Consider the following 18188-nt stretch of genomic DNA (forward strand, 5'->3'; position numbering starts at 1 on the left):
TTCCTCCACTTTATATGGGACGCCGCCACAGCATGGCTTACCAAGCAGTACTTCGGTGCGCGCCCGGGATCCGAACCAGCGAACCCCGGGCCGCCGCAGCGGAGCGCGCGCACCCAACTGCTTGCGCCACCGGGCCGGCCCCTTTAGCTCCGATTTCTTAATGGGTATCGAGACCATACACAAAACAACTCAGTCACATATCCTAATGAGGGTGGATTCGGAGGTCCTGTTAGATACATAAGGCAGCACATTTCTTAGCCAAAAAAATCACCTTCAAGGTAACTATGAGTGATTATTAATTGAAAGGTCTAAAGTCAGTATACTAAGAAGGGTTGTGAAAAGGGCTTATCCTTTGATGCCAGACAAACCTGAATTTGAACCCCAGGGTTGCTGCTTACTAGTTGAGTGATCTGGGGTAAGTTGTTTAACCTCTCTGAACTTCAGTTTCTTCTTCTACCAAAAGTGGGAATACCTACCATTCAGAGTTGTGGAGAGGATTAATAACACGGCATGTGGAAACGCTTTCCTACAAAGTACCTGTTACACAACTGATGTTTGTTTCTTCTCCCTTCTTGGTGAAATCAGCGCCAGATAAAAGGGAAATTACTAATAACCAAACATCCTGTAAGCTTCCAAGTCCAACTTCCTATTAAAACTTTACAACAGCTGCTAAGTAATAGCAAAATAGATTCATTTCCTTTTTCTTTCCTTTTCTTAGCTACTCAATAGGATGGCTAAGGAACAGAAAAATGTCGGAGACACACACATAAAAGGAAGAATAAGAACAAATCGTATAACTCAGTTGTAAAAAGAAAAATAACCTAATTTTAAAAACGCACAAAAGATCTGGGTAAACATATCTCCAAAGAAGATATGCAAATGGCCAACAAGTACATGAAGAGAAGCTCAGCATCATTTGTCATCAGGAAAATGCATATCAAAACCACAGTGAGATACCACTTCACACCCGCTAAGATGGTTATAATCAACAAGATAGACGAGTGGGGCCAGCCCGGTGGCGCAAGCGGTTAAGTGAGTGCGCTCTGCTGCGGCGGCCCAGGGTTGGCCAGTTTGGATCCTGGGCGCGCACCGACACGCCGCTCGTCAAGCCATGCTGTGGCAGCGTCCCATATAAAGTTGAGGAAGATGGGCACAGATGTTAGCCCAGGGCCAGTCTTCCTTAGCAAAAAGAGGAGGATTGGCAGATGTTAGCTCAGGGCCAATCTTCCTCACGCAAAAAAATAAAAAATAAAAAAATAAAAAGATAGACAAGTGTTGCAAGGACATGAAGAAACTGGAATCCTCGTACATTGCTAGTGGGAATGTAAAATGGTGTGGCTGCTTTGGAAACCTCTTTGGCAGTTCCCCAAAATGTTAAACAGAGAGTTATGGTATGATGCAGCAATTCCACTCCTAGGTATATCTCCAAAAGAATTGAAAACATATGTTTACACAACAACTTATATGCTAATGTTCATAGTAGCATTGTTCACAACAGCCAAAAAGTAAAAATAACCCAAGTGCCCATCAACTGATGAATGGATAAACAAAATGTGGTATATCCATACACTGGAATACTATTCAGTCATAAAAAGGAATGAAGTACTGATAACATGTTACAACAAGGATGAAACTTGAAAACATTATAGTAAGTGAAAGAAGCCAGTCACAAGAGGTCACATATTATATTATTCCATTTATATGAGATATCCAGAATAGACAAATCTATCGAGACAGAAAGTAGATTAATGGTTGCCTAGGGCTGGGGGTTTGGGGGAGGGGGGAATAGGGATAGACTGCTAATGGGCATGAAGTTTCTTCTTGGGATGATCAAAATGTTCTAAAATTGATTGTGGTGATGGTTGCATAACTCTGTGAATATGTTTAAAGGCATTTAACTGAACAATTTAAATTGATGAATTGTTTGGTATGTGAATTATATCTCAATGAAGCTGTAAAAAAAAAAAAAAAAAAAAAAGACAAGAAAGAAAGAAAGAATGATGGCTTGCCAGATCCCAAATAGAACCGTCTGCTCCCTTTGACTGAGAGATCATGAAGCTCAGGCTCAGACTGTAGCTCGAGGAAGGTGCTCCAGACACATCTCCATGACCTGGGGAGTTTGCCTAAGTGACCTCAGTTATTTACTGCTATTCTCTTCTTGGGTAGAGAAGTACCATTAGCACCTAATTGCAGCCATGTATATTCTCTGGGCATTGCTCTACTTTGTGACTTTTTATAAAGTACCAGCACCTCAAAGGTTATCTAGTCTTGACCTCAATTCTTAGAGAGTCAACGGGACCTGAGACTTCTTATAGCCATTAGTGAATTTAAGTCCCAAACCAGCCTGCTTCTCAAATAAAAAGTTCAGCACACTTCATCAAAATCTCCTTTTGGTTGTATACACTTGAGTTTATACTATAGAAGGGGTAGAAAGCACTCAATTGACTGAATTTTAATTTCTTGCCCTCAAAGGTTGACATTTCCCACGCATCTGAGTTTTGTGGTATAAGACTCATATTTGCTATAAGAGAGTCCATGATACTTAAAAAAAAAAAAAACAGGGCCGGCCCGGTGGTGTAGTGGTTAAGTTCACGCACTCCACTTTGGCAGCCCAGGGTTTGCAGGTTCAGATCCCAGGCGTGGACCTACGCACCGCTCATCAAGCCATGCTGCGGTGGTGTCCCATATACAAAATAGAGGAAGATGGGCACAGATGTTAGCACAGGGCTAATCTTCCTCAACAAAAAGAGGAAGATTGGCAATGGATGTTAGCTCAGGGCCAATCTTCCTCACAAAACAAAGAAAGAAAAAAAAAACAATACCCATAGAAGAGAACCAGGATATGATAGCATTAAAGATGAAGTTGAAATATAGTCCAATACTCACTTCCATACTTAGGTCATCATTCATCCTGAGGCAACCTGAAAGATCTGTTCCTGGAAGGGGGCCAGCTACAGGGCCTGGGCACCTGCCAATAGATAGTAAAATTCCTTAGTACCGGTGGAACAACTGCAAATTTTAGCAGATACCGAACTATAACATAGTGCCCATCCCCCGTCTCAATTTTACCAAATTTCCAATTATGTTCATGGCTTAAGTAAGACATAATGGAAGAGAGCTCCAACCTTCATCAGAGAGAGGTTACAAACCATAGAGAATCTAGCCAAAAATAAAAATGAAGAATTTGCAATTGAAAGCCTCGCTTCCTCACGCTCGATACAGATAGGAAAGTTCACTGGGGTGCACAGTGCTCTCAAACTCCACTGATATTTCTGAGCTTGTCCTAAGGAAGGTGGGTGTGTGTACTTAGAAAGGTAAATGAGCGCAGATGAGCTCTGGGAGAGGGTGGGTGCGGGGACAGAGGTAGGTTCCCAAAGGCTTGTTAACCTTGAGTGTGAAGGAAAAGAAATATGATCAAAACCTACCTGAATACATTAACTTAGCACTATATAGTATATTCCTAAAAATTGGGAAACGTTTTAGGTAACCTAACTTGTCTTTTACATTTTAGAATGGATATTACGAAATTCAAAAGAGTAAGAAAACTGCACTTTAAGAAAACTATAGAGACATCTTTGCTTTAAAATTGCCAATTTTCACAAAGTTAGAGAAGTTCCACAATAAAACTTCCACGATCAAGATGTTATGATCTCAGGATATGAAAAAATAACTGATTAAAAGTTTAGGCAATAGGAATAGGCCACCCACGAAGAGTAGGGTAAGTATATTTTGCTCTTTTAACTTACTTGTGTCTTCTAGTCACATCCAAAGCACCATCATCTATTTCTCCATATTTGAGCCTTTCACATGAAGCATGGATTCCGTTGGCTACATATGAGAAAGGTGTCAATTCCAGTCTTGGAATTGCTGTAAGACTATCCAGATGCAAGGCATCTGCAGAACAGAAAAGAATAAAAATAGAAATTTATTTCTGGTTCAAACTATATTTTATATATGTATATAAATATATATAATATATATAAATATATATATATATACACACACACACACATAAATTCTTTCCCTCCTAAGAGGTTGGACCATTTCTGAAAAAGCAGAAGTCAGTTCAATTCCATTAACATTTTAACATAACCTTCCCTAAACTTGACACCTAGTTATATAGGGTGTAAATGACAATTTTTTTTTTAAAGCAGGGGTGGGGGTAGGGAAGGGAGACAAAAACTCCTTGCCTATTAAGTGACTAGAGGGGTCAACAATTTGCAGCCAGAGGGCAAAATTCAGCCAGCTGCCTGTTTTTGCAAATAAAGTTTTATTGGAACACCGCGACACCATTCATTCAGTATTGTCTATAGCTGTTTGTGTGTTACAACAGCAAAGTTGAATAGTTGCTACAGAAACCACATGGCCTGCAAATCCTAAAATATTTACTATCTGGCTCTTTACAGAAACAGTTTACTAACTCATGAAGAGAAAATAGTTAGGTATTGTGATTGGAATCCATCAGAGTGGTGCAGGAAATATGGTGACAAATCGTTTTTTTGTTTTTGGAGGAAACCGTCTTGTTATGTGCTTTTCTGAGTATTGGAAGCAGCAGAGTTTAATAGACAAAACATAGGCTTTGGAGTCAATCACAATTTTTTAGTTCAAATCCTGGCTCTGCCACATACCAGTTGTGTGATCTTGGATAAATAACTAAACCACTCTGAGCCTCAGTTTACTTACATATAAAGTGACAAATGACCGTGGGTGAATTACTAATTTAATATTCCTCTGTTTCTTTGTCTTCAAAATGGGAAATATCTTAGCATCTACCTTGTAGAGCTGTGGTAAGGATTAAATGAGTTAATCAATATGTTAAGAGCAGAGAAGTGTGCCTGGCACACAGCATGCACTTTAAGAGCTGTTGTTGTTGTAGTCGTGTTGTATTATCACTGAGTTACTGTGAGTAAAATCCTTCCTATAAAGACTAATCTACAGTCTGACACAAAATGGCCACTCCATTAGTAGTGGCAGTAGTTTTCCCTTCTCTAGTTGAAATGATCCACAAATCACTCTACCTTCTTTGTTATTCCCTCTTAAATTTATTTTGATAATCATCTCACTTCTTTTGTCATTTCGGAACTGCCGTTAACTTTTGCTTTCAACCACATCCAGGTTGCGATGAGAGATGTCACTACTTTGAGCATTTCCTAAAATAAAGCTCATTCTTCTTGACCTGGCAGTGAGTAATAATCCACAATTCGAGCCACAATCTGCTCCAAACTTATATTCTACTGTATCCCAACCCAACTCCTGTTTCCAAAATGACTTGTCCAGCTTTGACTCTTCTTCAAACACTTAAGGCTTTTGCATTCTTAAGTGTTTGTTTTGGTTTGGGTTTTGTTTATTTTTTCTTCCCTCATGTCATTCTCCCCAGTTGGAATACTTTTTCCATGCTTTTTGCTTTTTCAAATGCAACCCATCTTTCAAGGCCTAGTTCGACTCTCATTTCTTCTATGGAGCCCTCTCTAACTTCTCTGAGCCCAGGTCTTATCTCTCCAATAACCTGTGAGCTATTTTAGGACTTATTCTCTATTATACCTAACATGGAGCCTTGCACAGAGAAGGTGCTCAAACATAAGTTGATTAACTTAATTTAGGGATAAGTATCCAGTATTCAACAACTCTTCCTATACAAATGTAATTGTGATTAATTATTTTTCCCTTTCAAAAAGAACCCTACCCCAGCCTATGTCTGATACGGCATAGGAGAGGGGCTATCCATACTTACCCAGCAGAGGCGTGTACCAGCACGTATGTTTGAAGGTCAGGGGTGTCTGATGTATTCTTGCTTCTTGACCGCTATATCGTTTATGGTAACACTGCTTCTGAACAGAAAATCAAGTAGTATCAGCTATGTAAAGGCTGTAACATAACATATTTCATAATCTACTCTCTTCATCTCCAAAGGTAGAAAGACTATCACTAATCTCAAATAACTCTTTGAGAGAGGTCAGGAAGAAAGTTAATCATGCCAAGTAACAAAGCTTTCATGCTTTTGATCAAAAGCTATACCCTATGCTTAAAATGCAAATCAAAACAACACTAAGATATCACCTTACACCCATTAGAATGGCTATAATCACCAAGACAAAAAACAACAAATGTTGGAGAGGATGTGGAGAAACAGGAACCCTCATTCACTGCTGGTGGGAATGCAAACTGGTGCAGCCTCTATGGAAAACAGTATGGAGGTTCCTCAAAAAATTAAAAATAGATACCCTATGATCCAGCTATCCCAATACTGAGAATCTATCCAACGAACCTGAAATCAACAAGCCAAAGAGGCTTATGCACCCCTATGTTCATTGCAGCATTATTCACTATAGCCAAGAAGTGGAAGCAACCCAAGTGTCCCTCGACTGACGATTGGATAAAGAAGATGTGGTATACATATACAATGGAATACTACTCAGCCATAAAAAAGACAAAAGCATCCCATTTGCAACAATATAGATGGACCTGGAGGGTATTATGTTAAGTGAAATAAGCCAGAGAGAGAAAGACAAACACTGCATGATTTCACACATATGTGGAATATAAGCCAACACACAGACAGAGAGAACTGTATGGTGGTTACCAGGGGCAAGGGGGTATGGGGTGGGCACAAGAGGTGAAGGAAGGCATGTATATGGTGACTGACAAACAATAATGTACAACCAAAATTTCACAATGTTATAAACTATTAAGATATCAATAGAAAAAATAATAATAAAAAATGTATATCCTATGCTTAAAGTATAATTCTTATTAAAAATCACAGTTCAATAATTAACAGAATGATAACATCATCAATTCCCAATAATCAACACTTTCATATAAACAAAGGCTTTGAATAAAGAGATATAGGTCAGGAGAAAGCTTAGTTAAATAGTTCCTCTTTATAATACTCCAAAAAACATTTTTAAATATTACCATTTCTTAGGGTCTACCAGGATTGTGTGCATGCGTGTGATAAAGAAAAAATAGAGATCCATTGCTTCATCTGACATTTGCTCAAAGAGAAGCAGTGTAGGGTTCTAAGACTACTAATACATACTGGACTTAACTTTCTATTTTGAAATAGTAGTTGATTCACAATTGGCATTTTAAATCATCTCAAAAATATTAAACTTACCAGTTGTTCTTGAAGAGGTTGTTGAAATCTATCTGAGCAGGACAAGCGATCATAGTGAGGAAATTGCTCATCTAAACAGCTCTGTCATGAGAAGACAGTGGAGTGTATTCAAAGACAGAATAATGAAAGAGTCAAAGATACAAGACATATTAGACTTCAGAGAAGATATGCTACCTGAGGAGGGTAAAATGGACTAGTTCTTTATCTTGTGTTTTACTTTAAGGGAACAAGTTTGTCATGATAAACCTCTCATTGCATTTTCCCCATTACTTGTTCTAGGAAAGAAGTCCATAGATGAGGAATAGGAAACTGAATGGCTTTGTCATTGAAATCTTTAGGCAGAGGCCAAAGAAGCTTGTTGGAGACGTAACTCAGAGTAGTGAAAATGGTGCCTGTGAAAATTTTATAGCAATAAAATTGTGGCCTTAGTCCAAGAGGTAGATACATATCTATCATAGCTACATTATAATGGAAAATTTTATTGGTGTTCTTGAGATGATTAAAGCATATTTAGATATGGAAGTTTTTCTAGTTCAATTTCTTGTAGAGGACTTTTTCGGCACTCTGCCTAGCTTAATCTCCCACATGAATAATTTTTTTTTCTACTTAAACAGATGTGTCTGCATTACGCCCTAGATACAGATACATGCAAATGTCACCCTTCTTTCTTCCCTCCTCCAGTCCCCTCCTCCAGTGCCAACCTTGCTATTCCTTATGTTCTTCCTTTACGAACAAAAAGGAGAAATTCACCAAATGTCATAAGGGAGAGAAATGCATTCAACTCTACCATGGATATCTTGAGATATCCAGACAGAAAGGAGTTGGAAGTTTAATTCAAAGAGAGAAAAAAGAGACAGTAACCATCAAAGCCCCTTCCAGAGTACACATTCTAGAGTATCAGAAAGGAGGTGCCTAAGACTAAAAAACTGGCCCTTTGCTAATAGATATAGTAAATTCTGAAAGGCTTCCTCTTTGAAAGATGTTGTTAAGAGCCACTCACTAATGTGAGTTCTCCCTTCTTGTTTTGCTAAATGTTTTCAGTGCATGAGAGAACAAAGTCCATCAGAGCATTTTCTTCTAAGTTGGTTATTTATGATTAAAATTCTTCTATATCACAAATTATGTTCAAAACCTTATACAAATTGGACATCTTCCCCACAGTACACAAACATTGGAGGTTTTTTGGTTTTTTTTTTTACCTGAAACAGCAAGCCATGGAGTTGTCCTTTAATTAACTTCTTTCTTGGTGATTCAATTGTTGCTATAAAGAGAATTTATAACCAGCTTAATATGACAATTTGTAACCCCCCTTTCCCTTAATTTATATCATAAACTTTTAACAGCTTTAAATTTGAGGCCTGAGGACAGGAGAAAGAAAAACAATAACTTCTGAGAATGACATCCTCAACTCAGGATTTGTGAAAACGGAAAATAAGGAGCCCAAAGCAGCAAGGAGCAGCTAAACCATTATTACACGTGGGTATTTAAATTCAACCTTGACAGAAGCAAATGAATTGTCTTCTAGAAGTGAGTCATAGAATTATTCAGTCTTAAAATGGGAATACACCTTAGAGGTCATTCAGTCCAACCGCCTGCCCATGTGGAAATCCTCTCTCCAATAAGCCTCTGCCTGAGCTATGAGTGATAGGAAGTGGAGCCCTGGAATCCGAGAGCCCTACAAGTGGGTCTGAGATCATGAGAACACTGATGTCCAGAGGATTTAAATGGCAACTGGTTACTCATGGAGCTGAGATCAGACTCACAGGGCAGTGTTCAATTCATTATACTCTTTTGTGAAATTAAAAATATTTGTCTTTCTAGGGGCCGGCCCGGTGGCGCAAGCGGTTAAGTGCGCGCGCTCCGCTGCGGCGGCCCGGGGTTCGCTGGTTCGGATCCCGGGCGCGCACCGAAGTACTGCTTGGTAAGCCATGCTGTGGCGGCGTCCCATATAAAGTGGAGGAAGATGGGCACCGATGTTAGCCCAGGGCCGTCTTCCTCAGCAAAAAAAAGAGGAGGATTGGTGGATGTTAGCTCAGGGCTGATCTCCTGACAAAAAAAAAAAAAAAAAAAAAAAAAAAATTTGTCTTTCTAAACTGAAATCTGCTTCCCAGTAACTTCCAAATTCCCATCTCTGGAATAATGGAAATGTGAAAAAATATCTATTTAACTGTTTGAGTTTCATAGTAACATATGACTTATTTGACAATTCATACTCTGAAATATAGCCAAGACCCAGAAAATAGACCCAAATCTTTTGAACGACCAAAATAGATGTTGATATCTATGCCCTTTATTCATGTGGCAAATCCTCACACTTCCAATCAGACAGTGGGCTCTGAATTTATACATAATTCTCACAGGCTTGACTGGACTGTTTTCTCAGCCCACAGATGATTAAAAACAAAAATTTAATGAGGGTAGGAAGCTCTGCTAGATGGAGGCATATTAATAGCTGCCACTATTTTTTTTTTTTTTATCACTAACAGCCAGGAAAATTAACAGCAGATACGCTGGTGTCCAAAACACAGAGAAATCTGGTGCTTTTTATTTTAAAAACCGATAGTTTTATATTTCAATAGCCTGAAGAAATTTTGAGCCATGAAAATAACGTTAATATATGTGAAAAGAAATACACAATCTAATTTTAAATTTTTTTCAGGAAGAAAGGCCTGCCAAGCTTCAATTATGTAGAAAATTATCCATGTAAAATTCTATTTTGTAAGAATATCTTTTTGTAGAAGTAACTTATTTCTCAACTAAACTTGACATAGTGTTACTAGGCCCACTAGGAGGAAAAATATATTAAAAAAATATTTCTATTATATTAAGTAATTAAAAATTTTTTTAATTCTTAATACTTAGAACTCTAGTAAAGATTCAATTTTTTAAAATTCTCTGTGTTCACTGCACTAAGAAATAAGGCCCTGTCCCCCTCGTGACCTGTATCTAAGCAACAGCAACCGAAGCTTTCAGAAGTGGCCAACGTTGTGTTTCTGAAGGTCGTGTTTCTCCAAAACACTGTCTCTGAATTTCCAAATTAAGCTTGTGTTTCAGAAGAAATAAAGAGTTAGTTTAAGACTGTCTAAATTGCCCATCTGCTCTCTCACCAGGCAATCTCAGGTTTTAGAAATAGTTCATCTCAAAGCATTCAAATTGAAAACCTCATTTCAGCAGATGTTTTGTCTAATGTGCAGCAACTATTTCCATATGTTTCATAAGGCAAAACAAGCTGGATTATGACTCTAATTTACATCCACCTTTGCATTCTTGCCTATGTGTTTGGAGTTAGACCTGCCATGTCTCTGGGCCATTTAGGTTTCACATGGAAGAAAGTGAAACAATGGCCACTATGTCCCCTGCTGTGGCCATCTGTAATGTAGGATGGGACCAGGTGTCTTGGATACACTGCCTTTGAAGAAAGTTGAGATAAAACAACTCTCTAAATGACTGCGAAATAAGGTCTTTCAGGCAAAGGCCTTGCAATTAATGGGCTATCGAAAATCAAAACCATCATATTAGAGCTGCAAGAATGTTAGCTATCAATGATGGTTGACATTTATAGAGTATGGGCTTAATAACACAATGTATGTGTTACCTCATGTTCTATAAAATTGTACATTAAAAATATCAGGGTTCATTGAAAACCACAGACTAGGAGAAAATAATTTACAACACATATACCTGTCAAAGGACTTGCATCCAAAATCTGTAAAGATTTCCTGCAACTCAATAACAAAAGGACAAATGTCTTAATTTGAAATGGGGAAAAGACTTAGATACTTCACAAAGAAGATATGTAATAGCCAATCCGCATAACAAATGAAAATCACAATGAGATACCCAGAAGAATGGAGAAAATTATTGACACCACCAAATGAACTTCCACACATTGCTGGTGGGAGTTTGAAATGCTACAAACACTATGAAAAACTGTCTGGCAGTTTCTTAAAAAGCTAGAGTTTCAACAACACTATGACTTTACAACTCTGCTCCTAGATATTTATCCTGGGTTAAATAAAAACCTAAGTCCACACAAAGACCCACACACAGATATTCACAGCAGCTTTCTCCATAACAACCTCAAACGGTAAAAAATTTAGATGTCCAGTAACAGGAGAAAAGATAATCAAATTGTAGAATGTTCATATAAAGAAATACGACTCAACGATGAAAAGGGCGTATAGCTGATGAACATGACATAGATAAATATTACGCTGAGGGGAAGAAGACAGACACACACAAAAGTACATACTGTATAACTCAATTCTAGAATAAGCTAAACTAACTCATCAGTGATAGAAATCAGTTCAGTGGTTGCTCCTTGTGGTGGCAGTGGTCGGGGAGGAAGAGTGACTGGGAAGTAGCACAAGGGAACTATCTGGAGTTACAGAAGTTCTGCGTTTTGATGTGCGTTTGTCAAACTGGTTGACCAGTACACTTAAGATCTGAACATGTTATGATACGTTAATTATGCACCAATAAAGAATAATTTAAAAATTATAAGAATAAAAGTAACAGGGTTTATGAGATAAATAGGGTTAGGAAGAGAGCACTAAAAATGTATATGCAACATTGTAACCAGAGCACAAACACAATTATTAAATTATTGGTACCTAGGAAGATAATTCGGAACACCAAGACAAGCATCTTAAAACGGCTAAAGGTTGCCCCACAGAATACTAGAAATGCATGAAAACAACAGAGTGGAAATGCTGATAACACTCTAAATGGCACAGAGCTGGTAGAGTGCTAAGAAAATGCAGATGGAAGTGGAACTCGGAGGCAGTGGGGCTGCTAAAATGAACGCAGGACGTTGTACAATCTGCCACAAGCCAGAGCCCTGCGAGGCTGGGGCGGCACTTCTCTGGAGAGGGAGGCCCAGGTGCAGACACTTGTTTTTAATTTCCTTAAAATAAAGCTGAAAGGGCCCCTGCTGCCTGTCAGCTGCCAAGCTCAGGACTTTTTCCTTTCCTGCTGAAGGATATAGTTCTATTCCTACCAATCCACATCCTATTCCCAGGAAAACCGTAAATGAAACAATATAACCTCCATATTATACTAAAATGTCAGTACCCATTTGTCAACCGTGAATGAAGTAATTCATGTAATAGAAACATGTTCTAGCAGAAGAGACTGTACCAAGGATGGCCCAGCACTAGCTACTGTTTTGCATTTATTATGTTATTTATAAATTAACAACTACTGCATTTTCTGGAAGAGGATGCTGAGGCTCAGAGAGGTAAAGTGATTTGCCCAACTTTATCTAGCTTCTCTTTTGTAGACTTAGAATCAGAACATAGGTTTGTTTCACTTCAAATCCCATGATCTTAATCATGACGCTATACTGCCTCCTAGATTATCTCATCCATACCTGCATCTTTCATTTGGGAAGACTTAGGCCCCCCTCAACAGCTATATTTGACTTTGGTTTCTCCTTGGTCCTCACCCAACACCTATCTTTGAGTATCTCAGTCACCTGAATCCCCCTTTCTTGTCTCACTTCCCTCTTGTGTACTGACTGCTCAGGCCATGTGGCTCTCATCTTGCATCCACCCTCAAAGTCATAAGGCTGTGATCTGTCCCATACTTCATGCCCTCCAGGCTAAGAATAGCAAGCTAGAAGAGAGTTTCCTGTGAAATCATCTAGGTGAAAGCTTTCTCTAAACTATCAAGTTCATATACAGACACTATGTTCACACAAGGAATTGTGATATACAGGAGCTTCTCAGCCTCTCTCCCAGGAAATATTTATGGTTTCTAATTCTCTCACAGTCTATTAAAGCAGTGACTTAATGAAGATTTCATGTTAGACAGAGTCAAAAAGAGGATGAATAGTAAAGTGGTGATAATTTGGATTAGATCAAGTAGTCCACGTCTGTGTATATTAGATTCACCCTAATGTGTTGGATGCATACCCTAGATCTAAGAAGTTCTTTTATTTCCCTTTTAGAGCAAACACCCATTTATACATCCAGTATTGCCTTTGTTAACGAGATATTTAGATACATACGAAGGTAAGAAGCAGAAGAAAGAAAACATATAAGTAACCATTCAAGAAATTTAGCAGTTCTAATGGCACATTTCATGGAGGCAAGCTTGTACACTAATTACCTCATAAATCAGGCCAGTCCTGGTAGCAATTGAAAACTTGAGCAACATTATTTATTCAACATTAAGTTCAGGATTTCTAATCAAGCATCATAAACAACTTCCTAGTTCCAGCTTGTGAACATTGTCATTGACCTGAATATTTGGACAAAACATCCCCCCACAATTTGCTAATGAAACTTTCTTAGATGAAGCAGAAAGCAATCGCCTTAAATAATTAATGAACTTATTAAGCTAACCAGAAAGTTTCAGAAGAACTAAATGGATTTAAATAGTTTTATTTTCTGACTCAGAACTCAAATGTCTGACTCAGAATTCAAACAGCATGTGGTGGCGGTGGTCATGGTAGAATGTGTGAGGATGTGTTTGTGTGATAACTGTTTCTGTCTCATTGACATTTGTTCACAGTCTTTCTGGAAAATCTTCTATATAGAACATTTCAAAAATATGTGCTACCTAAATTTCCCTCTTATTGCGCAGGTTGATTTTTAAGGGCATTATTAGAAAGATCCTCATGAGCAAATGGTCTTAAGAGCAAAATCTTGATATGGATGCCTTCTTTGGGCAACAAAAGATACCAACAAGGAAAGGGGTTCATAAAGGCAGGCAGGTTGTGGGCAACTCAAGACAAAAAGGAGGCATCCATCCACTTTATCCAGCCAGGGAAAAAAAAAATGCATGCATACAACCCAGGGCAGCTTTCATATTCTGTTTTTAATAATATTTGGACCAATTATTCCCTGAGGATAAACTGGGAAGACAATAGCAAGTTCATACTATCAAGAATGTACATTTTGGGATAAGTTATGAAAGTTGACTCTTCAAAGAAGGCACTACAAGGAAATCATGGGAGGTTGGAGAGGAGATAAATTCTTAGTTTTATAAAACTATGGTATATAATAATGATTTATTCAAAAGGTAAATACAACTGAACCAAAAGATTAGTCCTAAGCACAGTGCCTAAAGCAAACACATTATAAACCAAATTTGGAATGCCTTATTCATGTCTCAACGTGAACACTTCTAATCACAAGGGAACCTTCTCCAAGGCTCTCTGAGCAATTATAAAATAACATATAGATTACGTAATTTAAAGTGTGCTTTACATTGTCTGACAGAGTGAAGCAAAGTAAACTGATACTTAGTTACTGAAAACTAGCAAGTTCTACAAGATTTAAAAATAATAATAAAATGTTGAATAACCACTGCTATTTAGAACTAGCCAAGTCTTTTAAACTCTTAAACAGCTTTCCCAGATACCAGTAGGAAGCGTACAATAAATCCAAAACAAACACAAGCCTGAAAATTTCTATCTCTAGCTTACCTTAAGCTTATATTTAGTTGTTTATTACCCAAACCAATAACTTTCTATAAAAAGAACATTTATGCTGACAGAACAAGAAGCTGGCTGAACAAAAGCAGTTGTCTGATAAATGATCAAACAAATAAGCTTTATGTTTACCAAACTATATTTCTAGAATAAAATAAGCTTATAAATAATCTGACATCTCTAATTTGACAATTTTCTTCTCACCTAAATTGTTAGTAAACACTTATCCACTTTTAGGTCATACAGAAAAATGACAAATATTCTAATTTTTAAAGCAAAATATATATGTAAAGAACACATTAAAATGTAAAAAAATTTTTCACATATATTTACTGTTTTGATACACATTGAATTCATAAGTATTTTGCCCAACCCTAAAATTACTACTTAGAAGAAAATAGGGCCCTTTCCTCCATAGATGGGTACAAACTAGTTAATAAAATCAGGGTAGAATATGTAAACAATTAGCAAGTTCAAATATCCCATGCATAGAAGATTTTTTTCCGTGTTTACTTTTACGGATATTGAGAAGTTTTATTTCATTTTTAGAGAAATAACAGTCATGGGCAAATCCAACTTGTAATAAACAAGGAAAAGGAAAAGCTAATGGTTAAATCAATCGAGCTAGCCACTAGGCAAACCTCTCTGAAAGCCCACAGGACTGCCTTCTGGAACCATTTCATGGTCATAAATGCAGTAATAACACAGCAGCTGTAATCTAGAAAAATGGCTGTAGTCCTTTCGCCCCACCTCGGGGTGGACTGAACTGGGACAAAACAGATATTTGCTACTCACTTTTCAGTTTCCTTGTCTTCTGCTCAAGTATCTGGCAACTGTTCACTAACTCAGTATTTATAGCCTGCAGATTCCGTTGTTCCAAAATTGCTTCCTCTAATTTATGCGGCAGAGACTTGGCTTTTTCACTGGCACCGTGGGCTGCCCGATCTCGATCCTCAACCTGGATTGGTACAGTTAATACTGGATTTTAGCAGGGTGGCCAGGAAAGAAAGCAATTGAGCGCTCGCGCCTATTATGCACACGAAACTGAAAATGTGCTTTTCTTCTCAGGGAAGTGATAAGCCTCTACTGCACTTCTGCAATTCTGCGTTTGCATGGGCTTCGTATGCCTGAGCTATTTCTACAGTGGTAAACGTCCTGATATGTCAAGTTGCCTCTTTCTGCAAAGTTACCTCTTTCATCAGCAGGCTGTTGACACCGCCTCCTTTACAACTCCCCCATTACTTCCTCCGCTCTCTGCTAGTCACCAGGGACTGAACTTCACAGTTCCTCTTTGTTTTTTTTGTTCCTCCTCCATCTTTACTTCATGGTTTTAATATATCTGAGGAGACTTCCCCTGAATATAATGTAGTCAAAGGCCATCCTACCTGCTCCTCTGTGTCCTCCAACCGTTGGCTGGCTTCTTGGACCTTCTCCCTGAGATGGGCTTCCTGGTTGACAGCATCTTCTCGCAGTTGTTTAATGGCTTCTAGTTGTTTCTGCCTAGAGTTAAAAAAAAAAAAAAAGTCCAAACCACAAGCTGTCAGTGACATTTCAATTAAGAGTCATCCCTGGGAAGCTGTGACAAATTCAAACAACATACCTCCTCAGAGATGAGAGGAAAAAGTGAAAGTATTTACCTACATATAAATGCCTCACAAATATAGAATTTTTATTAAAGCGATCATATTGATTACGTGGCCTGATAGCCTCACTTTATAAATAAAGACATTTAGTTTCCTAGTATACACTGGAATGTTCAGTTTTCCAGAAGCTACATTCACAGTCTTTAGCATCGGTAACCAATTGCTTAGAGGATGGTGCTACAATGAGGTCACTGTGACAGGTGCAATATTTATACATCACAGCCAGCTTTTTCAGAAAAAGAAAGGAAAAGAAAAGGGGGGGAGGAGAAAGAAGAGAAAAGAAAAGAAAAAAGAGCTTTGTTTCATGACCTTAGTCTTTCTCCTTTAGAGTTGTCAATCATGGTATAAATATGTGCCATGAGCACAAGAAGGGCTGCTGCCAAACACAGATGAGAGCTAGCTGTTAGTACTTCCACTCCAGTCTCCTCTTTTCTGAAGCCTTTCCCCTCTCCTTTTCCTCACCCCAAATCTCTTAGTGTTATGTTACCTTTTGGATCCAACCCTAATCCCCAAAATATATAAAAATGCATCTGCTCTCCGTTAGCTGACAAGATTATTTAAACTATGTATCAATATATCAAGGATTATCTGGCAACAGTTTGACCTGAATAAGGACCTTAGCTCAAAGGGATGATAAACTTTAGGAGTCTCAAAGCAGTGAGGAAGACACTGTCAGGTTTAGGCCTTCTGTGTACTTCTCAAATGTTAAAACATAGTCAGGCCATAAATTCAGCCCTGATTACAAGAAGGACCACGTGAGAGAAAAGGATGGTCTCGTAGAATGCTTCACCATTATGGTAAACCAGCAAACAAAACCATAAGCAAAATAAAAACTACTTAAACACATATTCTACTGAGCATTGTTCAATAGCTTATAGTCAGTTTTTTCTTTTTTTTAATTGTAGTAAGAACATTTAACACGAGATCTACCCTCTTAACACATTTTTAAGTGTACAATACAGTCTTCTTAACTATAAGCACAATGTTGTACAGCAGATCTCTAGAACTTATTTATCTTGCATAATTGAAACTCTATACCCATTAATAGCAACTCACCATTTCTCCCTCTCCTAGCCCCTGGAAACCACTATTCTACTCTCTGCTTCTATGAGTTTAACTACAGTTCTGTGTCACTTAACAATGGGGATATGTTCTGAGAAATGTGTCTTTAGGCAATTTCGCAATTGTTCAAACATCGTAGAGTGTACTTACACAAATCTAGATGGTATAGCCTACTACACACCTAGGCTCTATGGTACTAATCTTATGGGATCACTGTCGTATATGTGGCCTGTCGTTGACAGGCCAAAACATTATTAGGTGGTATGTGGTGTATTTTAGATACCTCATATAAGTGCAGTACTTGATTTGAAATCTTCTGTGACTGGTTTATTTCACTTAGCATGTCCTTAAGATTCATCCATGTTGTCACATGTGGCAAAACTTCCTTCTTTTTTAATTAGGTTGAATAATATTCCATTGTATGTATATACCACAAATTCTTTATTCATTCATCCACTGATGAACATTTAGGTTGTTTCCACATTTGGCTATTGTGAATAATGCTGCAATGAACATGGTTGTGCAAATATTTCTTTGTCATTTTGTTTTGAATTCTTTTGGATGTATACCCAGAAGTGGAATTGCTGGATCATATGATAGTTCTATTTTTAATTTTTTGAGGAACTGCCATATTGTTTTCGATAGCAGTTGCACCATTTCACATTCCCACCAACAGTACACAAGGGTTTCAATTTCTGTACATCCTTGCCAACACTTGGTATCTTTTGGGTCTTTTTTTGATAATGGCCTTCCTAACAGGTGTGATTCATTCACCATTGTGAATGACTCATTGTGGTTTTTATTTGCATTTCCCTGATGATTGGTGATGCTGAACATATTTTCATATACATAATTTTTGGCCAGTTGTATGTCTTCTTTGGAAATATGTCTATTCAAGTCTTTTGCCAATTTTCAAATTAGGTTATTT

General features: G+C 37.9%; 1 protein-coding gene across 1 annotated transcript in view; it reads right to left on the reverse strand.

Moving 5' to 3' along the window:
- The window catches only part of IRAG2 (inositol 1,4,5-triphosphate receptor associated 2), a 94618-nt gene that overhangs the window by 30399 nt on the left and 46031 nt on the right, over nucleotides 1-18188 (reverse strand). The window contains 7 exon segments of the mRNA XM_058558639.1: nucleotides 2887-2968; nucleotides 3747-3894; nucleotides 5732-5828; nucleotides 7118-7198; nucleotides 8317-8378; nucleotides 15351-15513; nucleotides 15941-16055. Coding sequence (XP_058414622.1) covers nucleotides 2887-2968; nucleotides 3747-3894; nucleotides 5732-5828; nucleotides 7118-7198; nucleotides 8317-8378; nucleotides 15351-15513; nucleotides 15941-16055 — 748 coding nt within the window.

Source organism: Diceros bicornis, chromosome 17 (genome assembly GCF_020826845.1).
Source record: "Diceros bicornis minor isolate mBicDic1 chromosome 17, mDicBic1.mat.cur, whole genome shotgun sequence".
Taxonomy (NCBI): Eukaryota; Metazoa; Chordata; class Mammalia; order Perissodactyla; family Rhinocerotidae; genus Diceros; species Diceros bicornis.